The sequence below is a fragment of the Macrotis lagotis genome, chromosome X, assembly GCF_037893015.1.
Source record: "Macrotis lagotis isolate mMagLag1 chromosome X, bilby.v1.9.chrom.fasta, whole genome shotgun sequence".
Classification (NCBI taxonomy): Eukaryota; Metazoa; Chordata; class Mammalia; order Peramelemorphia; family Peramelidae; genus Macrotis; species Macrotis lagotis.
The window spans coordinates 655,833,330-655,860,307 of NC_133666.1; the positions used below are offsets into that span (position 1 = coordinate 655,833,330).

General features: G+C 39.4%; 1 protein-coding gene and 1 pseudogene across 2 annotated transcripts in view; one reads left to right on the plus strand and one right to left on the minus strand.

Annotated features, from left to right (window-relative positions):
- Positions 1-368: 368 nt before the first annotated feature.
- On the plus strand, positions 369-1,069 carry LOC141501290 (ras-related protein Rab-2A pseudogene; annotated as a pseudogene).
- LRCOL1 (leucine rich colipase like 1) overlaps positions 737-26,978 on the minus strand; it is a 40,072-nt gene continuing 13,830 nt past the window's right edge. For both annotated transcript variants that reach the window (XM_074205149.1, XM_074205150.1), the window contains 5 exons: positions 20,046-20,137; positions 12,662-12,784; positions 8,800-8,925; positions 7,522-7,641; positions 737-4,578 (listed from right to left, as the gene is read on the minus strand). In XM_074205149.1, the coding sequence (XP_074061250.1) occupies positions 4,120-4,578; positions 7,522-7,641; positions 8,800-8,925; positions 12,662-12,784; positions 20,046-20,137 (920 nt within the window). In that variant the 3' untranslated portion in view covers positions 737-4,119. The remainder of the gene's footprint in view (positions 4,579-7,521; positions 7,642-8,799; positions 8,926-12,661; positions 12,785-20,045; positions 20,138-26,978) is intronic.

Sequence of the window (26,978 nt, forward strand, 5' to 3'; positions counted from 1 at the left end):
AAAAGAAACAAAGAATCAAAGAGGAAGGAAGAAAGAAGAAAGAAAAAAAGAAAGAAGGAAAGAAAAAAGAAAGGGAGAAAGAGAAGAAAACAGAAGCAAGAAAGAAGAGGAAGGAAGAGCAAAGAAGGTCGAGGTCGCGGGGGCTGGGCCGGGCCGGTGTCGCGTCGGGCTCCGCCGCCTCCCGGCGCCTCGCTTGGGCGGGTCCGCCGGCGCCTGAGGTCGGAGCGGGCCCGGGCGGGGAGCGCGGCTCGGGGGCGGAGGCGGAGCCGGGGCCGGGGCCGGGTTCAAGTACAGCATCATCGGCGACGCGGTGTGGGGACGTCATGTTCATTGCTACAGTTTACAGAGGTTTCAGCCGGTGCGTGACCTGCTACTGGTGTAGAATTTGGTGCTCCAATGATAACTATTGATGGAAAGCAGATAAAGCTGCAGATATGGGATACAGCAGGGCGGGAGTCCTGCCGTTCCATCATCACAAGGGCATCTTACAGAGGTGCAGCAGGCGCTTTGCTAGTGTATGACACTACAAGGAGAGATACATTCAACCACCTGACAACTTGGTTAGAAGATGCACGCCAACGTTCCAGTTCCAACATGGTCATTATGCTTCTTGGGAATAAAAGTGATTTCGAATCCAGAAGAGAAGTTAAAAAAAGAAGGTGAAGCTTTTGCCCGAGAACACGGACTTATCTTTATGGAAACTTCTGCTAAGACTGCTTCCAATGTAGAAGAGGCATTTATTAATACAGCAAAAGAAATTTATGAAAAAAATCCAAGGAGGAGTTTTTGACATTAATAATGAGGCAAATGGCATTAAAATCGGCCCTCAGCATGCCGCTACTAATGCAACACACGCCGGCAGTCAGGGAGGACAACAAGCTGGTGGAAGGCTGCTGTTGAGTCTATTTTTATTTTCTGACTGCCTGAATGAGGCCTACTAACTTGTTCTTTCACCTTATCTCCCACTCCTCAACTGAGACATGAAACTATTGTTAAATGGTTTTATGTCACACAAGACTTTATCCTTCAAATTCTTGTATAACTTTGAATAAATGGTTAATGTTCACTTAAAAGATTTTGGAGATTGTATTCATATATATTTGCATTTGATTTCTAGTTCACTTGATGTGATTATTTTTGTTAAATGTTGTCTTGTGCCCTTGACTACAAACTGAATTGTATTAAACACTACAAAAAGTCATTGGAGTATTTTAAATCACTTTGTGTAGTTAGGTTTCCCAAGAACCTCTGGTTACCTAATGTTTAATATTGTAGAACTGTCCTCAAAAAGTTTTGTCAATTTTCAAGGCTATAAAGAAGAAAAGAAGGTCTCTTTTAATTCTGTATTTATCATTTACTTTTTGTATATATAGTTTAATACCCTGCTTGGGTGTATTTGCCAAGCTAGAATTCTTTAATGCCTTTGCATAAATTCTATAATGTTTTAGAGCTTGAAGACAGACTACAGAAGCATTGTTAGGAATTGTTTGGACACTGAATTTTAAACCTTTTTGACATTGTTAGCATGTTTATCTTTTTCTTATTATCCATGTCCAAGAATAACACCTCTTCAGAAATGCATTAGTTTGTTTGCCTTAATGAATACTGTAGATTAAAATCACAGTATGAGCACATAAATACAAGAGGAATTAATGTGTCAAAATAGCACCACAGAGAATTAATATTCAGATTCAATGACACATTATGAGGACTTTAATCTTTTTCTTAAACATAATAATGTTTTGTGTGTTTTTCATTTATTGACATGATTTCCTAAGTATTTTTTTCATGCAGGACAATTTTTCGGCCTAGATGTATAGTGAATGTGTAAAGTTTTTTCTTTTAGTGGCAGCCTGTAATCTTTGGTATATGGTAAGCATCTTGTCTGTATTCAAAAAAGGAGATGACAATAAATCTACATGATAAAAATCCTGATTAAAAAATACTAAAAGTGGAAAAGTTTTGGTAAAAAAAAAGAAGAAAGAAAGGAAGAAAGAAAAAGAGAAAGAAAAAAGAGAGAAAAAGGGATGAAGAAAGGAAAGAGAAAGGAAGAGAGAAAGGAAGAGAGCAAAAGAAAGAAGGAGAAAGGGAGAGAGAAAGAGAGAAGGAAAGAAAAGAAGAAAAGAAACAAAGGAAGGAAGGAAAAGAAAGAAAGACACCTTGATCTACGTTCAGACTCCATCAATTCTTTCTCTGGAGGTGAATAGCATTTTTCATCATAAACCTTTGGTATTGTCTTGGGTCTTTCCATTGAGGAGAATAGTTAAATTATGTACAGTTTTTCGCCTTACACTGTTGCTGTGCCATGTTCTCTTGGTTCTGCTCACTTCACTTTGCATCAGTTTGTGTAAGTATATAAGTATTCCATTATAATCACACATGGGCATCGCCTTAATTTCCAACTCTTTGCTACCTCAAAAAAGAACTGCTACAAATATTTTTGCACAAATAGATCATTTTCCCTTTTTAAAAATCTTTTTTGGGAGGGGCAGCTAGGTGGCGCAGTGGATTAGAGCTCTGGCCTTGGAGTCAGGAGTACCTGAGTTCAAATCCGACCTCAGACAGTTAATAATGACCTAGCTGTGTGGCCTTGGGCAAGCCACTTAACCCCATTGCCTTGCAAAAACTAAAAAAAGAAAAAAATCTTTTTGGGATATAGACATGAAAGTGGTATTTCTGGATCAAAGAGTATCCACAATTTTGTTCCTTTTGTTCATAGTTCCAAATTGCTCTATCTCCAGCATGGTTGGATCAGCTTACAACTCCATCAACTATGCATTAGTACCTCACTTTTCCCATACTCCTTTCATCATTTATCATTATCTTTTTCTGTCATAATTATTAGCCAATCTAATAGGTGTGAGATGGTTCCCCCAGAGTTGTTTTAATTTGCTTTTCTCTAATCAATAATGATTTAGAGAATTTTTATATCATTATTGAAAGCTTTGATTTCTTTGAAAACTCATTTGAACCATTTATCAACTGAGGAATGACATATTTTTAAAAATTGACTTAGTTCTCTATATTTGAGGAACAAGACCTTTATCAAAGATACTTATATAAAAATTTACCTCAAGCTTTCTGCTTTCCTTCTAATATTAATTTTTTAAAAATTATTTAACTGGAAAATATCATCAAACAAGATCATTACCATTTTCATCTACACAGAACAGGAAAAAAGGATTGTTTGTGAAATCATGACTTTCTATTACCTATATCTTAACCATTTTAAGCATTCAACATGCTACTTTCAAATCTGTCTGTTTTTTATCTATTTTTTTCTGAACATCCTTCTGGTCTCTTCAGTGCATTTCTTCAAAAAAATGATACCCCTCTTTTCTTCTTTTGTAACCAAGATGTATCCCTGTGGAGCTTAAAGTACATGCACTATTCCTCTCAACTGGGGTCAAAATCATCTCAACTACTTCTTTCTCTGCCTATAGGTTTGGTGAGAGTCAAAGAGCTTCCAGAATGTAATTTTTTTTAACTAGGCAATGGGATTAAATGACTTGCCCAAGGTCACACAGCTAGGTAATTATTAAGCATCTGAGTTCGTATTTGAACTCAGGTCCTCCTGACTCTAGGGTCAGTACTCTATCCACTGCGCCACCTAGCAGCCCCCAGAATTTCACTGTCTACCATCAGATACACTGATAATAGAAATTGAAGGATCCTTTAGTCATAGGGGAAGAATGGAATTTATCCAGTTGTTTGTAAGAGTTAAAAATGAAGTAAATATCCATTCAGTCTACCTGTCTAGATAGTTCCTTTGATCACCAAGCTAAATGTGGGATCCTAGCTTATGATCCGGGAACATCAAATGTCCTCAGAACCTCCTTTACACACTCAGCTGGGGGTAATGTCATGTTTTAAACAGCACTAAGGAGGATGAATTTTTTTTTTTATCTGAATGAGTCAAGTTTAGCAAAAATATGATCACAACAGTGAAATAGACACAAAACCGGTCTGAATTTCCATCTGGATGCATGAGATGGGATGAACAGGAAGAAGAAAAATGTTCTTCAGCTACTTGGCTTCACAGTCAATTCCAGAAAAGTCCACTCAATGAGGCTTTTATTCTACTGTGTGGGACATTTTGTTTGATGGTCGATGAAATGATTATGAGTTGGTAAAAACATTGACTATGGGTTGGGTGATATCACTGACTATGGGTTGGGTGATATCACTGACTGTGGGTTGGGTGATATCACTGACTGTGGGTTGGGTGATATCACTGACTGTGGGTTGGGTGATATCACCGACTGTGGATTGGGTGATGTCACTGACTGTGGGTTGGGTGATATCACTGACTGTGGGTTGGGTGATATCACTGACTGTGGATTGGATGATGGGTGATGTCACTGGCGGTGTGGTGAGTGATGTCATTGACTGAATGGTGGGTGATGTCACTGGCTGTGTGGTGAGTGATGTCACTGCCTGTGTGGTGAGTGATGTCTTTGGCTGTGAGGTGAGCAATGGCTCTGGTTGCTCCTTTGGGAGAATCTTCATCCTCTCTGGCAATTTTTCTTGGATATTTCTTGGTACAGTATACTCTTCTGTTTCCATTTTTATCTGGGTCTAAGAGGGGAGGAAGAAAAGAAAACTATATTTCCCAGGGTGCTTTGCCATCATTTACCACGTTTGTCAAAGCCCACTTTTAGCTATCACTGCCTGCCCAAGGCTTTAGCTAGTCGTCCCAGTTATCAGAACCCTCTACTTCTTGAAATTACTTTATATTACTCTGAATCTACTTGGTATTTCCTTATTTGTGTGTACAGCTAACTTCCTTTGTCTTTCCACCAATAGATAGAAAGTTCCTTAAGGGGAGGCACTGTTTTGTTTTTGTCTGGGCATCTCCAATGAAGGCACAGTACCCTGTACACAATAGAATTAATACATATTTCTTATCAAATTGAATTGTATGTAATCATGCAAAAGGAAATAAATTATAGGAGTGAGATTGCTTCCTAGTGACATACTGATATAATAGGGCTCACTCTTATTCCTCATTTGATTTCCCATTGGAAGACAGACCATGTTTTTGTTTTTCTTTATATCTCCTGTGCTGCACTTATTAGGTTCATAACAAATGTTTGTTGTCTTTTTTTTATATAAGATTTATCATTTCCTTTCAAAACCTAAAGAAGGAAGAAGAAAGGAAGGAAGGAAGGAGTGCAAGAGGAAAGAGGGAGGAATGTAAAGGAAGAAAAGAGAGAAGGAATTTACATTAATTATCTATCATGTGCCCTACAAATATTATTTTACTTAATTCTCACAAAAGCTCTGGGATTAGATACTGTTATTTCCATTTTATGAAAAACTGAGGCAAACAGAGGCTAAGTGATTTGTCCAGGGTTACACAGCTAGTAAGTGTCTAAGGTTGGATTCAAATCCAGGTCTTCCTGACTTTAAATCCAGAAATTTAGAGAGGAACTAGGTAGAAGAGTGAGAGCTGACAACTACCTTCAGGTCTTTCAAAGGCTCTCCTATGGGAAAAAAACAATTAAATTGTTTGCTCTGCTTGGGAGCAGAGAGCAGAGTCAACAGAGATGGGTGAAAGTTGAACATAAGCCAATTTAGACCCAGAAAGGTCAAGGGAAGAAGCTTCCTAACACTGGTGGGATGAGTTGCCTCAGGAGAATTGGAAGATTACTTTGGGGATATGTCATAAAGGAGATGCTTTTTTCTTTTTCTGGTATGGGTTGGATTAAATAAACTCTAAATTTACTTCCAGGTTGTAAATTTGAGAATTCTGGTAGACTATCCAAGGCTTAGGGATTAATGGGAGAAAAATGAAAGAGTTCTGGCAAGAGCCTGAGCCAGGTTCTGGGACTCCTAGATTTAAAACAAGAAAAGATTTCACAGGTCATTTGGTCCAATCCCCTCATTTTACAGAAGAGGAAGTGGAGACCCAGAAAGATAAAGTGATTTGCCCAAGGCCATTTCAGTTACAAGTATCAAAACTGGGATTTAAACTCAGATTCACTGGGCTTCTCATACTCTAGATTGAAACAGGAGCAGGGAGCAGAAATCAGAATTGGAGGTGAAAAGGATGGTACTTCCCAAGGAACTCACCACATGTGGGGGAGCATACTGTGGACAAGGCCAAAAGGGCAACACACAATATTGATTGAGATGGATATTTTAGTTCCTTCATGGGGCAGGAGCCTTTGGGATGGAGGGACTGTTTTTCCAAACTAGGAAGCTCATTCTCACCACCAAAAATGAAGGCATATCCATGAACATCCAAGATCCACAGAGTCGGTTAAGGACGAGCCTGGAGACCAGTTCCAGGAGTGGGCTGGCCTTAAGGGGGAGAACTGATAAGCCCTAGCCCATCTGTGTGGGGATAACCCATCAGTAAACTAGTCCTACAATGGAGCCTTCTTTCCTCCAGAATTAAATGTTTAAAACATTTCTCAACCTGGCTTCAACCTTTCCATTCTCTGTGATCTTTGTTCAGAAACATGTTCCAGCTCACTTGTCTTATTGTTCCTTATTCCACCTCCCATTACCGTACCTTGGCACAAGCTGTCTTCCATGCCTAAAATACCCTGATCCCCTCTCTTAGAATTTTGATCTTTCTTCAATACCTCCTCCTAGGTGGGGGAACTTTCCTGAGTTCCCTAGCAGCTAGCGCCTCCCTTCCCCAATAAAATCACATTGTATTTATTCTGATAATTACTACCTCTGTGGAAACAGGTAGCCTCCCTCTCTAGAAGACAAGGAATGTTCATTTCTAGCTTTGGATTTATCCCCATTGCCTAGCAGTTTCCAGAGCATAGTTTTATAAATACTTGTTGATTGATTTGTTGATCCTTTCAGAGGGGAAAAATCAGTTATGAGAGACAGAGGAATTCTGCACACAACAGCACCCTTATGGCAGGTGTGGCCAGGAAGGTGACCAGTGGAAACCTGCCCTTTCCCTCCATCTTATAGGTGGGGGTTGGAGGAGAGAAGAAATAGCGTCAAATACTAGAATCCCAAACTACCAGAGTGTACATGGGGAATTGAAGGGTAGCTCAGGTGTGCAGGTCCTGCTCTAACAAGTTACCACACAACACAGTCCTTTTCCTTTCTCTTCCTGGTGCCTAGGAACCCCCACCAGTTGAAAGCCTAGTTAGTTCAATTTCGTGGATATTTGCTAAGCTGGCTTGCTTAGTCTGCTTTTTTCAATATTCCATCTCCCATCTCCATGACTTTGCATGGATTGTCCCCCATTCTTGGAAGATATCTCCTCCTTACCTATACCTATTAGAATCTCTAGTTCCCTTCAAAGCTCAGCTTAAGTACTATCTTCTATGTGGAGATCTCCCCAGCTGTCAGAAGTCCCCCTATGCCCCGCAAAGTTACTTTGAATGTGTTTTGTATTCACATATACATAGTTTCTCTCATAGAATGCAAACAAGGGTAGTGATTATCTCGTGTCCTACCACCACTGCCTACCATTGGAACCTGGCACAAAACAGGTCCTTAATAAATGATTTCTGATTGAATGATTGATAAGTTATGGCAACCCACCAAAAGTAAACATTTTGATAAAATTCCTATCCTTGGGACACAATGGGCAACATCTTCATATCTTCTGAGGCAGCATCTAGTTTTACATTCTTCATGGTCTCTGCAGATGCTTCCTTCGACCTACAAGAATACAAGGAATGCATGAAAAACAGGAAAAGTCCCATATAGTCAAAAATATTTATATAGCTGCTCTTTTTGTAGTGGCAAAGAATTGGAAATTGAGGGGATGCCCATCAATTCAGGAAAGGCTGAACAAGTTATGGTATATGAGTGTTATGAAGTACTATTGTTCTGTAAGAACTCAGGAACAAGGGGCAGCTAGGTGGTGCAGTGGATAAAGCACCAACCCTGGAGTCAGGAGTACCTGAGTTCAAATCCAGCCTCAGACACCTTGGGCAAGTCACTTAACCTCACTGCCTTGCAAAAAAAAAAGGAAAAAAGAAATCATGAATGATCAGACTTTAGAGAAACATGGATAGACTTGCATGAACAGATGCTGAATGAAGTGAGCAGAACCAAAAGAACATTGTTCACAATAACAAGGATGATCAATTAGGCAGCTTCTCTCAACAGTTTGGAGGTCAAGGGCAATCCTGAGAGACCTGCTATGGGCAATGCCATACACATACTGAGGGATAAAACCTATAGAGTCTGAATGCAGAGCAAAAGCATCCTATGGTTCCCTTTTAAAATTTTTTAAATTTTTTCCTTTATTTCTTATGGTTTCCCCCCATAGTTCTAATTCCTCTTTCACAGCAGGACTAATATGGAAATATATTAAACATGATTGAGCATGTACAACTTTTATAGCTTATTCACCACCATCATGATGGGGGAGGGAAAGGAGGGTGGTAGAAAAATGTAGAATTCACAAATTGACAATTGGATTAATGATGAAAACTACCTTTGCATGTAATTGAAAAAATAAAATTTACAATAAAAAAGGGATGGCCAGGTGGCACAGTGGATAGAACACTGGCCCGGGAGTCAGGAGGACCTGAGTTCAAATCCAGCCTCAGACACTTAATAATTACATAGCTGTGTGGCCTTGGGCAAGCCACTTAACCCCGTTTGCCTTGCAAAAACCTAAAAATAAAAAAAGAATATGTGAATTGAATTGTTCCATATAGAAATCCAGCTTTGTCCTCCTCTGTTTTTAAAATTTCACCCCCGCCATAATCCCCAAACACTCCAGCAAGTTGAAAAGAGGAAGGGTTGAAGTGAATGAAATGGGTTGTCCTTGTTTCTAAGCAGCCCCCCCCAAAGGTTCAAACTTACCTTTCTCCAACGTCTACACTGCATGAAAATTGTTCTTGGGGTACAAAATGTCTCGGGACGAGGGCCGTTAGTAACACAGCAGTTGCTGGTGCACTCAGAGTGACTTCGGCAGGGGTTCCCATTAGGCTAAAGGAGCAGATAAGTTAGATGTTCACTCCATCCCCAACTTTGACTATCCCAGTCAAATCATGGTCCCCAAACAACTCTTAGTCCTGAGCAAGGAAAATGACTTCAGTCCTTTAACCCAGCACATCCACTAGTGATTTAAAGTCTCATAGGATCCAAAAAGAGTGTAGAGAATTGGCATAGATGAAAGAAAGTTGAATCAGAAGTATAACATATACAGTGTTCTTGCTGGGTTATTGCATTACATAGGATAAGCAAGACACAGAAACAAACAGTTAAAAGACATCAGTCCAGCAAATCAATCAATCAATAAACATTGATGTCTATAGACCAGACACTGATTTTTAAAAAGTCCCCAATCTCAAGGAGCTTATGTGCTAAAGGGGAAGATAATATGAAAGTAGCTATGTATCTACAAGATAGAGAAATAGAAGATGATCTCAGGGGAAACCATGAGAGGTTTCCAGGTAAGAATATCAATCAATTATACATAACCAGCTGCACCAAAGTAGGACCGAATCATTGCTTTTTCAAATAATTGCTTTTTTTCCCTCCTATTCCTTGTGTCTTTGCACTCTGAAGATAAACCTTTCCCCTTTCCCCACTGCGCCTCCAATTGTTCAGCCATACACCCTCCTCTTAATTTCTTTCACAAATAACACTCATGAAGAGGTGTCCTTTCTCCTTTTTCATAGCAAGCACCTCTATATTGATGCCATCCTCTCCCAGCTTCTCCAAACATATTGTCTTCATTATCACCCCCAACTTTATTTCTGCCTATCTACTGACTGCTTCCCTGCTGTCTATAATCATGGCTGCATGTCCCTCATGCCAAAAACAAAACAAAAAACAAAAGCAAAAAACCCTCACTTGATTCTTTCACCCTCAGTTAACTTTATAACTGTCCTCCCTTTTGTGGCTAAACTCCTATGGAAGGTCATCTCCAATCCCCTTCCTTTCCTCTCACTGTCTTCTGCAAGCTGACCCTTTTTTTCAACCAAATCTTCTCTTTCCCAAATTACCAATGATTTCCTAATTACAAATCACATGTCCTTTTCTTAATCCTCTTCTTCCTTGATCCTTTTTGACCCTCCTTTATACTCTCTTCTCTCAAGGTTTTCAAGACATTGCTCTCTCCTGGTTCTGGTCTTGCTTGTCTGACCCTTCTCAGTCTCTGGTTCCATCTTCATCCATGTCACCTCCACTCACTGATGGTGCCCCCCAAGACTTTGTTCTCTTCTCCCTCTATATTATCTTATTTGGTGAGTTCATCAGCTTCCATATGATGCAGTTATCATCTCTATGAAGCTAATCACCAGATCTAAATTCCAGCCTTCAACTTTCTTCTCAGTTCCAGCCCTTTATCACCAATTTGGACAAGCTGAACTGATCAGAAGCATCTCAAACTTTAACATATCACAAATAAGATTCATTATCTTTCCCTCAAAAGCCTCCCATCTTCTCACCTTCCCTATAACTATAAAGGGAACCACTCTTCTCCCAGTCAACCAGGCTTGAAACTTGGGTGTCATCCTTACCTCCTCCTCATTGATCCCATATATCCCATCTAATGTCATCCTTTTCATACCTACCTTCCCAACTTCTCTTCCTTGTTCTTTTCTTTCCATTAAGATGACCAACACTCTGACACAGCACTCTGAGGGGGGTCATCCTCTTTGGCTGGAACTCTTACAGTAGCTCCTAAATGGTCTTTCTGCTTCATCCCCTCTTCAGTCCACCCAACCCACTCAGTTACCACAATGATCATCCTAATGGGCAGATCTGACATTGTACCTTACCAATTCATTAAACTCCAGTGGCTCCTCATCACTTGAAAATTTTCAAACCAGGGGCGGCTAGGTGGCGTGGTGGATAAAGCAGCGGTCCTGGAGTCAGGAGTACCTGGGTTCAAATCCGGTCTCAGACACTTAATAATTACCTAGCCGTGTGGCCTTGGGCAAGCCACTTAACCCCGTTTGCCTTGCAAAAAAAAACCCTAAAAAAATATTCAAGCCAAGGACTTGCTGGCATCATCAGAGAATAAATGGGGAGATTGGTTTCTCTCCTTCTCCACTCCCCAGCACAAGTAATGAGGAAACTTAATGAAGTTAGAGGGTACAGAGGATGGAATCAATATAGAGGGCTTGCCATGGAAAGGAGAAAGGACACCTCTTCATGAATGTTATTTGTGAAAGAGATTGAGAGGAGGGTATATGGCTGAACAATTGGAGGTGCAGTGGGGAAAGGGGAAAGGTTTATCTTCAGAGTGCAAAGACACAAGGAATAAGAGAAAAATCTGTGACTTTTGGTGGTAGAGAACTGGGAGTGGGGAAAGAACTTCCTCTCTCAATGAAGAATGAATCTCTACAACCGATGGTGTTAGAGAGTGGGAGAAGGTAAATGTCGTAAATGTATGTGACTGAGATGGTCATCATACTGAGGTCGACCCCTCTACCCATTACACCACTGCCTCACCTCCTTTGTCAGCAAATGGTCAGCTCCCAAAGGGGGGGAAGCAGCATCAACTAATAGGAGTATTCTTGCCTGAATCACTCAGGTGTCTTCAGGAGAAGGTCCTTTTGTGTTTAGAAAGGGTCTGATTCAGTGCAAAGATATGGCAAAGACACTGAGCTTGAAGTCAGGAGAGACTTGGTTTCTGAAACTTACAGGTTTTGACCTGGGCTATCAATTAACTTAACCTTGTTGAATCCACCCCCCCCCATTGTCATATGGGGATTTTAAGACCTTAATGCTTAGCTCATCTGCTGAGGATCAGATGTTTGTAAAAAGGTTTTGCAATCTTCAAAGCACTCGATCAATATTATTCATCTTTATCAATTGGAGGAGGAGGGTCCTACAATTTCCATTGATGAGGAAAGGTTCCATTTCTTCTGTCAATGTAGAGAAGTCAAGTGCCTTCACACAAATGACAATTTTAAGACAGTGGCCTAGGGCAGAGATGTCAAACAAGGGAATATCCCCAAACTAGCAGAACCAAATTAAAATGTCATCGGGGAGGCAGTTAGATAGCACAGTGAACAGAGCACTGGCTCTATTCTAGAATCAGAAGGATTTTAGTTCAAATTTTACTTCAAATACTAGCTATGTGACCCTGGACAAGTCACTTAACCCCAATTGTCTCCCTTCCCAAAAATGTAATTGGGAATTATTTAATAAGAGAAAATAAAACATAGAAATGAATAATATATGGCTCTCTCAGTATAAGAATTCTTAGTTTAATGGCTCTGGTTTCTCTCTGAATTTGACACCACTGTCTTAAAGACTGAGAAGTCAAGTGATTTACATTGCTAGTATGTGTCAAAAGAAAGATTTGAACCCAAAGTACTGGCTTTGTAGCCATTACAGCCATGCTGTCTCTCCATTATTAATAATCAATAACTTTTTGTACATATTTAACCTATATCAGCTTACTGTCTTAGATGGAGAGGAGAGGAAGAAGAAAGGAAGGGATAGAATTTGCAACTAAAAACCTAGAAAAATACAAATGTTAAAAATTGTTAAGTATGATGGGAAATGAAATATTATTTAAAATAATCAAGAATCTTAAAAAATAAAGGGAAACCAGGAGAAGCAATCTGGGTCCCCCACTTGGCTCTCTAGGTTAACAGCAAAAGCTACCAGAATAGGTTGATACCCAAAGATAGAATACTCTCTCCTTCCTCTTCTCCCACCAGAATTTACTCCTCACCCATCCAGAGACAAAGCCATGTCCCACCTTCTTCCAGTCCAGGCACTGCAGGAAAATTGTCCTTCTGACACAAAGCTTTTCCATCTTATGATTAAAGGTGCAGCACTCACTGAGGCAATCCGAGTGTTCTTTGCAATTACCCCCATTCACCTGTAGAGACAAAGGAACTTGGGTTCTGCTTGACTGACACAGACCCCGGTGTGGATGAGTGGGTGCCACTGAGCATCTCAGAGGATGGGGCTGGTAAGAGATGGATGGGATGTGTCCTGGTCTCCCTACACTGCCTCTGTTGGTTATAGGTCACTTTAGTACCCAAGGATTGGGGGGGGGGGGTCTCAACCTATTGGAGGGTGATGAGGGGGTTTGATTTGGGGCCATATTAATATAAGACTAGGATAATGTCAGCAGTTTGGCTTTACTCAATCCCTCTGTTTTTAAAATGGCGTGATATACTGACAGGATTCCATAATAGTCTAATAAGTCTGTGGGCCAGTCAGTTTCCTACATCAAAATCTTACCAAAATGTACACCTTCTCCTTCTCCTTTTTCAGTTTGGTCCAGAGAGAGCACGCTATAAAAATCTCCTCCATAACTATTTAACTTCTACCCCAAAGAAGGGATCCCATGAGATTGGAATTAATGATGTTTGTACAGCCTGTCTTACCTGCTCTAATGCCTCTCATTATTTGGGACTTCACTTAAAGTAATTTAATTTTCTCTTTACCTCATAAACTGAAGCTAACATCATCCCTAAATAAGGAAGATGACTTCTCCAGAAACCAAATAATCCTACTGACTTTTGTACCTCTTTGGGCTCTTGGGGAATTTAGAGCTAAAAAATCTTTTTCTATTACGGGTTGGGAAATCAATATTCCCTCCAAAGGCACTGGGAATTTAAATGATGATTGTCCTTTCTGTAGTTTCTGGGGACAACTGATCATTGCATTTTGGGTAGTTAATGTTCTGTAATTCCACCACTCACTGTTTATCATTTCCAAAATGAACTTAGTCTCAGTATTAAATTTCCCGAGGGCACTATAAATTCTCCATTTGCTTGTATTTTTTCCTGACCCAGAGGGGCATCATGTGAACTAATTATTTTCTGAATTATGTCTTCCTGTTCCAAGTGCTTCAAGAATTCCTTAATTTCCTTATCTCTTCCTTCATTTCTAGGCTGAGGGGTATTCACAACTTGCTTTAGGGCAGAGACAAGACTTCCTGAACCCATCAGACTTTTTCTACCAAGAATTAAATGCTAATGTTCAGATTCTGACATAGAGTGACATTTTTACTTAATCCATCCATTTCAATAATTGCTGCTCCTGAGTCTGCAATACCATCCACTCTATAGATCTCCTTGGGTCACTCTGTGATCTTTAACTTTCTGTAGACTTCTGAGTCTGGGTTTTTGGAGGCTCTGAAGTCATTTATCCAATGGTTCAGAGCTTTGTCTTGTTTCTTTGGTCCCTGGTCACTAATAGTTTAGATACTTTTTCTGGCTTCTCTACCATTCCCCTGGCCACATACACCCTCCCCTCCCCAACCCCTTCAACTTCCTTTTTCATATTGTTTTCCCCCATTAGACTGTGAGCTCCTTGAGGCAGGACTGTCTTTTTGTATGCCAGTGCATAGGCGCAGTACCTGACTCAAAGTCCTTCCTAAATGTTTATTGATTATTGGTGAATATTGCCAATATGAGCAGCTAAGTGACTCAGGGGATACAGTGGATAAAGCATAGAGTGATCTGCCTAGAGTCAGGAAGACTCACTTTCCTTAATTCAAATTTGGCCCCAGATGTGTGAACCTGGTGAAGTCACATTCTTCTGTTTGCCTCAGTTTCCTCATCTGCAAAATGACCTGGAGAAGGAAATGGCTAAACTACTCCAATGTCTTTGCCAAGAAAACTCCAAATGGGGATCCCTCCAAAGGGGGGACAATAGGTCCAGCATGTCTGGAACCACCCTGGTCTCTACTCTTCTTATCTCAAATAACCAGGTCCAGAAAGAGGTGGTTGTACCCTTGTCACACCTTAACAAGGAGACCACTAAACCCCTATGAAAAGATTAGATGCTTCTATAGTAAAGCTAAGGTACTAGTTTGATCTTGATCCAGCTATACTGGAGACCAAAGGAGTAAAAGAGTTCTACATTTTTCTTTGATGCTGAAGGAGAAGGTTCTCTCAATATCTCTGAATTCTCACTATGATTTGCCACTAATAGTTCACTCCATTAATTGAAAATCACTGTTGTTATTCATGATGCCATTTGGGGCTTTTCTTGGCAAAGACGCTGGGATAGTTTGTCATTTCCTCTTCCAGCTCATTTTACAGACAAGGAAATTGAGGAAAATGGGGTTTAAAGGACTTGGCTAGGGTCACAAAGCTAATAAGTGTCAAAGGTCAGATTCAAACCCAGGAAGACATCATATTGACTCCATAGCTCTATCCACTGTACCACTTAGCTGTCCTATTTAAACCACAGCTCCCTTCTCATAGGACTTCATTTCCTGATCTATCTTGCCCTGCCCATAATTCTCAGGATTGGCTTGGTTCCTATTATTCTGACCCCAAAAGCATTATTACCCTTGTTGGGTTTTCTGTTTTACAGAGAAAGAGCGTATTTCATTTCTGAGCTAGCATCTACACTCAGAGCTGTCATGGATGAGTTCTTCAGTTTTGAGTTCTCCCGAGAAGAAAGAGGGTACAGCTAGGTGACTGTTCCGAAATGCTCTAGGCAATGTTCTCCTCTTATTCTTGTCATATTCTATTAGTTCTAGTCTTTCCATACTCTAAGTCAAGTCCAGATATAATTACGAGAATTTCCCATTAGTGTAGGGAATAGGCTATTGCTTCCTCCAGGCATGAAAAATCCACTAATCCTCCATCTTCTATTACTGTAGTTTTTTAAAATTTAATTTAATATTTTTTTGCAAGGCAGTGGGGATCGGTGACTTGTTCAAGGTCACACAACTAGGTAATTATTAAGCATCTGAAGTCACATTCGAACTCAGGTCCTCCTGACTCCAAGGCCAGTGCTCTATCCACTGTGCCCCCTCCCATTTACTATAGTTTTAATGGTTTGTCCTTCCTCCTTACTAATCATCCTAAAATTCTGAACATCATTGTGATCTAAGCTAATGGACTTGGTACCTGATTGATAGACTAAATAACCAGGTGGCTTCTGGTTCTTCATTTTTTTTCTTTCTTCTTCATTCTTTTTAAAAAAAAAAGTCTTCACAAATTTGTCCCATCTTTGTTCTATTAGAAGCTCTAGTGTCTAACTATTTCATCTTTAAAAATTCTCCAAGTTGATAAAGCATATAAGATGCACCATGGGTCATCCACAGTCTAGCATCCCCTCAGGTAATGCATCACTTGACCCATCATCAATTCACTATGCTTCCTTTGCTGTTCTGGTTTCCCATTACCTGGAGGCTAGTCTAATAAAAACCAAACCAGCTGTTTTTTATTTTTATAATTGCTTAGCTTTTTTTTTGTATTTTCATAGAGAGAAATATTCTTTTCCCATAAAATCTGTTCTAAGAAATCTTCAGTATTTTGCAAGGGAGTATTTTTAAATTGTTATTCCAGTTATTTTGTCTTTATCAGTTACAAGCCTCTGAAGCTGTTCCAGTTTCCTAATTTTTCTTGGAGTATTCCCCCAGATAGAGCACTGTAGCTATTTACGAGGTTCTGCTTTATCTCTATTCCACCCAGGGACATGGGGCTAGTAGGAAGGACACTTTCACTTTACAAAAATAAAAACAAACTTTCTCTTAAAATTTAGCAATTCTTAAACAGGATTGTAAGAGTACAATCTTTATCAGATTACTCACTGCCATGGGGAGATGTGGGGAGGGAAAGGAAGGTGATAGAAAAATGTGAAACTCAAAAAAGATGAATGTTGAAAACCATCTTTGAATGTAATTGGAAAAAAATACAAAAAGGACAACATTAAAAGGGATTTAACAATTCCATTATGAGTTCAAAATAAGATTTCATTCATCTCCCTTATGGGAATTCCCTAAAAAGGATTCCATCTCAAGGATGGAGAAGTAACAGGTTCATAATAACCCTGTTAAGAGGAAAATAACAGAAATCAATCTTGGACCTGATTTATCTCTTTTCTTTTTGTCCTAACAGAATATTGTGTTTTGGTCTTGCTTTTGTTTCGCCAGCAACCTATCCTCAATGCAAAATGTAGCTTACAGTATGTGAGAAACTAGTCTATCATTATATATGCTGACTAAAGAGTTATACTCACCCATACCTGAAATCACTCCTTAATACTCATATTATCTACTCAACAATACAAGTATCTCAGAACAAACCTAAAGCTCCCAATAAGTGAATCTCATACTGGTGCTGACAATAGGATTCTCTCTTTTCCCAAATGGAGATCATTTTTCACCCTCCAAGGTGTTACCTCTCCAACAATCAGTAGCAATCTTGAGAAACCATACTATCTTTGAATCTTCCTTAGCATGGGAAATGAAGGATTCAGTTCAGATAACCACCCAAAAGCAAATCAATGGCTGTGATCTAGAACCTTATGATTCTGGCTCAGGCTTATCAGATACATCTAAGTTCTGTTGGTAATTGGTTACCTAAGTTTATGATGAAAAGGAATTAGGAATCAAAATTTTATTTTTCTTACATCATTAGTAAGTGTATTTCAATTGTTTGGTAGATTTAGGAGACATACAAACGTCAATAGTAGTCATTTATCACATTTAGGAGGTGAACACATTACTTCAAATACTTAAAGTATTTATCTCATTCCCAACACACAACAAACATTCCAACCTACAGAACAACTTCTAATAACATGGAATTGCTCATGTGGTTAATTAAATATTTATATTCCCATTATGCACATCATCACTTTTTTTCTTTAGGTTTTTGCAAGGCAAATGGGGTTAAGTGGCTTGCCCAAGGCCACACAGCTAGGTAATTATTAAGTGTCTGAGACTGGATTTGAACTCAGGTCCTCCTGACTCCAGGGCTGGTACTCTATCCATTCCGCCACCTAGCTGCCCCTCACATCATCACTTCTTGACAGGACTGCTGAAAAATCATTCTGATTGGTTTATCCGCTTCCATTCTCTCCACTTTCTAATCCATTATCCATTCAGAACAACCAAAGTGATATTCCTAAAGCACAGATTGTACCGTGTTATTTCCCTCCTCAAAAAGTCTCAATGGTTTCATATTGCCTTTAGGATAAAGTACAAAAACATTCAAGACCATCACAATCTGGCTAGAGTCTAACTTTCTAGGCTCATTACGCCTAACTCCCCCTCACACACTCCACCCTTTAGTTAATTTGATGTTCCTTACCTATGACTTCCTTTGCATAAGTGTTATCCCTTAAACCTACAATTCTCTAGCTCTCACCTCTACCTTCTTAGCTCTCTTCTAGGTTCAGTTCAAGTATTATCACCTACAAAAAAAAACCTTTTTCCTGTTCACCAGTTGTTGCCAATCCCTCGGAAATTACAACTCATCTCTTCCTCAAGGAATTCATCTCTTGGGGTGGCTAGGTCATGCAGTAGATACAGCACTGGCCCTGGAGACAGGAGGACTTGAGTTCAAACCTGGCCTCATACACTTACTAATTACCTAGCTGTGTGACCTTGGGCAAGTCACTTAACCCCATTGCCCTGCAAAAAAAAAAGCTATCTCTCATTTCCTTCAAAGTATACTAATGGAAACCTATTAAACTCCTCAAATTTTCTATGGAGTTAGGAGACATTTCTCCTCAAGCTAGAGTTACCAAAATAGAATCAGACTTCCAGGTCACATGAACAATACAGTGGAGGAGTAAGCATTTTCTTTGATCCCCAAGACTTCTCAGATGTCTCTAAAATTGAAATTATTCTCTAAAGATTGATTATCTTCATGATCTAGAATACAAGAAAAGGGATATTGCACATATTTTTAAACTTTTTCAAGCTAATGTTTACTTCTACTAATTTTTCTTTTATAACTTTTTTGTCTTTTGAAATGACTTTCTAGAAAGAGGAGAACAAGGTATATTAGGGAAAAAAACATTAATGAGGTTAAAAAACATATCCATAATTTTTTAAACGTTGGTGGTATCACATTAACAACAATTGTAAGAGGATTTACTATGATGGAGGCAGATCTTTTCAGAAGTTCAGTGATCAAGGATAATCCTGAGAGACCTATTATGGAAAATGCTATACAGATACAGAGAAAAAACTATGAATCTGAATGCACAACAAAGCATCCTATGTTCACTTTTTTTAATCTTTATGTTTTTTCTGCCTTTCACATGGGTTTTTTCCCTCTTAGTTCTAATTTCTCTTTTACAATATGGCTAATATGGAAATATGTTAAATACAATTACACTTATGCAACTTTTATCAGATTGCCACCATGGGAAGGGGAAGGGAAGAGAGGGTGGCAGAAAAATATGAAACTCATAAACTTGCAAATGGATGAATGTTGTAAACTACATTTGCATGTAATGGTAAAATAAAATAAAATTTTTAACAAAACTGGAAAAAAAAGTTTTTGGTACCGTGGAGACTGATTATTATTATTTTTTTTAATAAATGGAAAACACCAGTAAGGATGCAGGAACCACCCACGGTAAATAGTAGAAACATACTCTAAGAGAGAATTTTTGTCGTAGTTATGATTTGCCTCCTGACTTCTGAAAGATGCCAAATGTGCATTTGTGGGGGCAGAGTAGATAGGATGAGTGAATCAGAAAGGGAATGTGGGAGCTATATTAATGCCCATATAGCTAAACCAGTTCCACACCTAGAATACACTACAAGGACTCATTAATGATTTATGAGGGTGCCCTTTATATTGCAAGGATCCACTGAAGAGATTTTCTACTTGAGAATCTTTGACTATTTTAATTTGACAGAGAAAACTTTAAAAATTTTAAAAGTTCAAATAATTTTTCCCCAAAATTTAACATTTTTAAAGTTTTCCCAAAATTTAGAAAAATTAAAGTTTTCCAGTGTTTTTCCTTTATAAGTCAGAATATTTTCCGATATATAAATATTTGATTATTTGATTAAGTATTAATGACTGTTTGTTTACCGTACCTATTATTAAGTAGGGATGCTAATGTGAGTAATGGTGATTTCATACTTCTAGAGCATTGGTGTTTCCTAATGTAAATAGACCCACACAGAAACTTAGTTAAGGGAAATACCAGCTGACCTAAGAAATAAAGATATTGAGGCGATTTTATGAAACAGAAGCCTTAGAAGAAGGAACCAAAGCTATTTCCATTCCAATATATCCATTTTGGGAGCTGGCTCCACCTAGAGCTTTCACTACCCCAAATATGAGCTTCAGGGGAAAATGGGACAGTTTTTGGATGGTAAAGAATCCCTAAAAAGATTTCAGGAACAGTATCATTCTCACCATGCGAAATTTCATGGCAACTTGGGGTAGGAAGAGGCAGATCAATAGTAGCTTCAAGATGCCCACCTTTGTGAATCGACCCAATAGCATTCCTGGAAGAAAATAAATATTAGAGTTGGTCTGATAGGGAAGAGATCACTGAATACATTTATTCGTCTCCTGCTATTCAACACTGGATGAACTTGTTTTTCAAATTTATATGGAAATTTCCTTTCATTTCATAAAATCCTTTCCCATACATTGGTCATTTCCCATTAGATTCCTTCTCAGACTTCAGAGCTTTCAAAAAGTAGCTTTCCTCCATTCTGGATCATTTGCCTCCAATTGAATCGGTTCCTGGTGGCCACCATCTTAGTCCCCTCCTCATAGGGGCAGCTGGGTGGCACAGTGGATAGAGCACTGATCATGGAGTCAGGACAATGGGAGTTCAAATTCAGACTCAGAGACTTACTGGCTGGGTGACCTTGGACAAGTCACTTAACCCTGAATGCCTCACAACCAGGGCCATCTCCAGTCATCCTGATTCCTATCTGGCCACTGGACCCAGATGTCACTGGAGAAGAAAGTGTCTTAGCACAGCATCCCCTCACTCAAATCCAATTCACGTACTTGCCATGGCAGCACCTCCCTGATGTCAGTCTTCTTTGAGAACAGAGGACAAAAAACAATCAACATCACTCCTCATCTGCTCTTATTCCTTTACACGTGTTTTCTAGACTAAGAATGTAAGCTCCCTGAGGACAGGGACTTTTTTTTTTTTTGTCTTTGCATCTATAGTATCTGGCATATAATAGACAATAAATTACAAAAATAAAAATTTAAATGTCGATCTCTGTGCTAGGTCCTGGAGACACAAAACTCAAAAATGAAACATCATCTGCTCTCCACAAATTTACTCTGTGGGGGGCCAGGGAAAGGGAATCCTATACACAAAGAAGTCAATATAAATAACATGGAAAGGAAATTAGTGGATGCAGGGGAAGGTTTAACAATGTGGGACATGAGCTAAATTTTGAAGGAAGCAAGAGATTCTATGAGTCAGAGTAGAAGAGAGATGTCCTATACACAGACGTCTATACACAGATCTGGTGATGAGAGAGAAAATGGAATGTTTGAAGACTGACCAGTAGACCCTTTGGCTAATACATTGAGTACATGAAAAGGAATAATGTGTAATCCAATTGAAAGAGTGGGTTGGAGCCCATCTCCAAGGAGCTATAGATACCAAGAAGAGTTCAGATTTTATCCTAAAGGTATGAGGAAGATACTGGAACCCTTCCAGCAGAAGAATGACATGATCAGAATTATACATTAGAAATATCACGTTCATTTTTGCTGAGGATTATTCCCATGTTTTAAGTTCTGTAAATCCCTTGCCCCTCCTCCTTTTTATTTACTACTATTCATCCAAAATCAATGTAAACACACACACAAAGAAACTCAGGAATCAGTCACAAGCTCTCAACTTGGAGATTAGGATGGGGGCAGAGCAGTGGGTACCATCTAGGTATGGCAATTTCTCTTCCCTAATGTTTTTTGGCATGCTTCAGAGACTTCTGAGCCAAATGGGCAACAATGTGGCACACTAGATGTTTTTGCTGATCCCTACAACCTCTTAGGTCTCTTCAACACCAAAATTATATTACCCAAAATGAAGCAACTTTAACTATCTCTGCGGTTTAGGATGCCCAGAATCCAAAAGAAAGCAGAAAAAAAAGAAATCCTACTGTTTTTATTTAGAAGTTCTTTTACTTGGCTAGAAATTCTGGTCTCATAGAGATGCTCTGAAATCACGTTTGCTGCTTTAAACAAAAACAGTAACAACAAATGCCAACTTAGTTTGGAAAGTTAGAGACACTGTTGACTCAGATTCTGAAATGAAGAACATTCCAAATACCATCTAGGGCAGTTAAATGGTGCCAGAGAGCCCAGAGCTTCAGATCTAAAGTCAGGAATCTCTGAATTCAAATTTGACCTCAAACACTCAGTTGGATGACTCTGGGCAGGTCACTTAACCCTTTTGCTTCAGTTTCTTCATCTGTAAAATGAGTTGAAGAAGGAAATGGCAAATCAGCCTAATGGTTTTGCCAAGAAAACACAGACACAATGGAAACAACCGAACAACACCAAAATGTCACCTATGGAATGGTTCATGTTGGAAGGTTTGTTGGATTCAGAATCTTAATGTATAACTCTATTATGATCTGCCTGATGGCTAAGATTTCAACCTCATAAGCATGTAAAGCAGTTTTGTAAGGCTGCTAATGAGACATCTCATGATTAGCCTCTGCCCAGTTCTCGGCAAATAACCACTCCTGGGACTTTATTAATGAAATGGGAAGGTTCAGACTGGTGCCTTTCTTGTTGGTGACCATGTTCTCCAAAAGCGCTGGCATTGTTGTCCCTTACACACTCCCTTCCATACTCCCATTTTATAGGTGAGTACATCTCATTCACAATCACAGTGAGGATTATTGTGTTCTTTCCTCCCTGTCCTCATACTTTCTCCTCTCGATGACCTCCCCTTAACAAAGAAGTGTAAAAGAAGGAATGTGATCAAAACTAGTGATATGGAATTAAAGTCATCTGTTTCTATTCCACTCTCGCCCTTTTTGTCTTCCTCTCAGGTCTACTGATTAGTTCTTAGACTTTCTTACATTTTATTCCTCTCTTTTACCATCCAGTCAAAATTTGTTTTGTTTATGAGTATTCCCTCCCCCAGCTCTACCCTTCCTCTTAAACCTGTTTTCTTTCCCTATTATCCTGTTTTTTGGCTTTGTTGAATTTAATGTATTCCTAATGGAAATTCTGTACACACCCACCCACAGACTCACATATATGCAGAAGCATGCATAAGAATGTGTTTCATTCTCCTTTGTTTTGTTAAAGAGTGAGATTCATGTGATACCTGCCTCCCCCACATCTTAAGCAAGTAAACATTCTGGGAACCCAGGCAGCCAATAATACTGGGAGAACCATAAAAGTCACCAGAAGTCCAAGGCATAACCAGAGCCAGCAGCAGCTGCAGCCAGGTTCTAGGAAGAGTCACAGCAGCTGAATGACCCGTGTAACCGTAACCTGGCCCAGCAGCAGAATGACCCACCAACCAAGATGCCATCTCCTATAAGGACCCAATGCAGCTGAATAAGAGGAGTGACTCATTCATTGCCTCTGCCTTGTGCCCTTCATTCTCAAAGAAGACCATGACATCAGGGAGGTGATGCCAGGACAAGCACATGAATTGGACTTGAGTGGGGGTGGGGTGGGCTTTGCTAAGTCACCAGCCTCAGTTTCTCCCTCAGAGCCGTCTAGGTCTGGTGGCCAGACATGCATCAGAAAGACTGGAGATGGGGCAGCTTGGTGCAGCAGTACTGGACAGAGCACTGATCTTGCAGTCAAGGGGTTGGGAGTTCAAATCCAGCCTCAGACACAGATACTTACTAGCTGTATGACCTCGAGCAAGTCACTTAACCCTAATTGTCTGGCATCCAAGGTCTTCTCCAGTCATCCTGATTCCTATCTGGTCACTGGATCTAGATGGCTCTGGAGGAGAAAATGAGGCTGGGCACTTAGCACAGCCCCCCCACTCATATTCACCATGTGTTTGTCCTAGCATCACCTCCCTGATGCCATGGCCTTCTTTGAGAATGGAGGACAAATATCATCGTTCCCTCCTCTTCAAATCTTGACTAAACTCAAGAACAGTTTTCTCTCAACTCAGAAAATGGATTTCTAAAGTCAATCATTTATTTCCTACCCAGGCGACCCTGCTCTCAACTTTGCCCTTATACCCCTTCACCAGATACTTTCCCCTCCCTCTCTTTTTAGCTTTCTTTTGTATGTTGTCATTCCTCCATTAGATTATAAGCTGCTTGGAGGCAGCCAGGTGGTGCAGTGGATAGAGTACTGGCCCTGGAGTCGTGAGAACCTGAGTTCAAATCCAACCTTGAACACTGAATAATTGTCCAACTGTGGACGATTGGGCAAGTCACTTTACCCCCATTGCCATAAAAAAAATTTGTTTTAAAGATTACAAGCTGCTTGGGGGCAGGAACTATTCTTCATTTTTGTATCATCAGAGTTTAGGCTGGTGTTAGGTATATGGTGCTTAATAAATGTTTATTGACTGAGCAAATGACTATCTGTGAGCGCTTGTAAGAGTTACCCCGTTGCTAGGTGACAATATCAATGGAAGGGAGTGGAGGACGGGAGAGAAAACCCCTCCCATCCACCAGACACAGAAGAAAGAGCTGCAGTCAAAAGGTAAAAATCAATTCCTTTTCAAGAGCTGGGTCCATCCCCATAACTGATTCTTTAGTTTTGCTTTGTTTTTGCAAGGCAATGGGGTTAGGTGACTTACCCAAGGTCACACAGCTAGGTAATTATTAAGGCTCTGAGGTCAGTCACATTTGAACTCAGGTACGCCTGACTCCAGGGTCCGTGCTCTATCCCCCATGTCACCTGTAACTGATTCTTTCCTTTTCTACCAGAGAGAACACATCTGGCTCTTCAGATAGTCTGTGTTTGCAGAGCTTGCAAGCTTTTTAAGGGTCATCAGAAGGTGTGGCTGACCCATCTGCTATTGAATGGCTAGCTAGCTTCCCTATAATTCCACCAAATTATAATCAAAATTCTGTACACACCCACCCGCAGACTCACATATATGCAGAAGCATGCATAAGAATGTGTTCCATTCTCCTTTGTCTGTTTGGGTAAGAGTGAGATTCATGTGATACCTGCCCCCCCCACCTCTTTAAGCAAGTAAACATTCTGGGAATGTCTTACTTCCTTTAAAAGTATAAACATTTCTTCACATTTCCTCTAAAGCCTTCACACTTCATTGTATCTATCTGTGTCTTTCTCTTTATATCCTATAATTTTATCAATTGGCTAGAAGAAATTTAGATCACAAGAATTTTATCAATGAACCTTTCATCTACACATTGTTCCTCTAGCTAAATTATGTCTTCAAGGGTCTTGACATAGTATCCATAGTGTCTAGAATACTATCTGGTATGTGGTGGGTAATTAATAACAATATTTGATTGGTATCATATATGAAAATGTATTGGATAATTACTACCATAATATCATCTATTATAGAACTGTGTATAACTTTATTTTGGATATTTTGGGTTTTTTGGGTTTGGCAAGGCAATGGGGGACAGTGGTTAAGTGGCTTGCCCAAGGTCATACAGCTAAGTAATTATTAAGAGTCTGAGACCAATTTTGAACTCCTGACTCCAGGACCAATGCTCTATCCACTGTGCCACCTAGCTGCCCTCTGCATAATTTTAACACATGCATAGTCACAACCTTGTTGGAGAAGAATCTTCAAAGCTGCATTTTCTATTATGGAACAAAATACTTTTTAAACTAGATGCCTTGAACTCTCAAAATGAAGAAGGAAAAGGAGGACAAAAAGGAGGAAAGGAGAGAAGGAAAGAAGGAAGATGGAGGCAAAGGATGATGATGAAGAGAATTATCATATTGTGCAACTGAATTTATAGGACAAGAAAGAGAGGACTCCCCCAATAGGAAAAATGCTTATGAAATAATCAGTCAAAAACTATGATCCTTAAAATATTCATTCACTACACCTCTTCCCAACCACCCTTCAGGCAGTGGGATGAGATGCAAACTAATCTCAGCCTTGCATCTGGGACCCATTTTAGGATCCCCATCTCTTGTTTCTGATTCAAAGACTCTACTGGAGCCCCCTTACCCAAAACCACTCCAGTCAAATGTGGCAAGAGATTAAAAATGTACTGTCTTCTGATAGAATCCAGGTTCTAGGTTGGGGATCCTAAGGGTTTCAGAGATTATTTCCCATAAAAGGCAGCAGATGCTTTTAAAACTCAAATTGGGGGCAGCTAGGTGGTGGAGTGGATAGAGTACCAGCCCTGGAGTCAGGAGTACCTGAGTCCAAATCCAACCTCAGACACTTAATAATTACTTAGCTATGTGGCCTTGGGCAAGCCACTTAACCCCATTTGCTTTGCAAAAACCTAAAAAATAAAAAATAAAATTCTAAGTGAATAAATCAGAGAAGATCCTAAAACTCAAAATAAAGATAAATAGTAAATTTTCAAAGAGATTATCAAGCTTTCTTAATAAATACTATAAGACAAAGGAAAGCAAGCCAGTGCTTGATGATATATGGAATCCTAAGGACTCTTAAAAGAATATAAGACAACCAAGAAACCTAAAATTGATTAAAGAGGAGAGAGAATCCACAAAATAAGAAATTGGTCAGTTGATGCAGTGGATAAAATGCTGGGCCTGGAATCAGAAAGTTTCATCTTCCTAAGTTCAAATCTGTCCTCAGACACTTACTAGCTGTGTCACCCTGGAGCAAGTCACTTCATCCTGCTTGCCTCTGTTTCCTCATCTGTAATTGGAAAAGAAAGTGGCAACCATTCCAGTATCTTTGCCAAGAAAACCCTAAATGATAAAACAATTTTAAAAACAAACAAAAATAATTTTTTAAAAAAAGAAAACACTAAATGAGATCACAAAGAGTCAGATATGATTGAAAATGACTGAGCAACAAAAAAAAAAAATAAAAATTCAGAGTGAATATAGAACTCCCAGTGAGGAATTTGAAAACAATTCAAAGAATAGAAAAATATGAATCTACAACAGAGAATTTCTCTAAAGACATGACATGAATAAATCTGGAAAACAAAAATACAAAAGTGGAGAAAAATCTGGTGAAAGAAAATCAAAAGTCAAAAATGTTAAAAGAGCACATGAATTGTACACAAGATGTATTGATAGACTTCAAAGACAAGATACATAGAGACAAACTGAGGCTCATTGGTCCCACAGGAAAAAAGATGACAAATCTAAAAACCTGAATATTGTAATGCAGCAAATAACACCAAAAAACCCCCCAAACTTCCCAAGACTTCTAAAACACTACTCAAAACA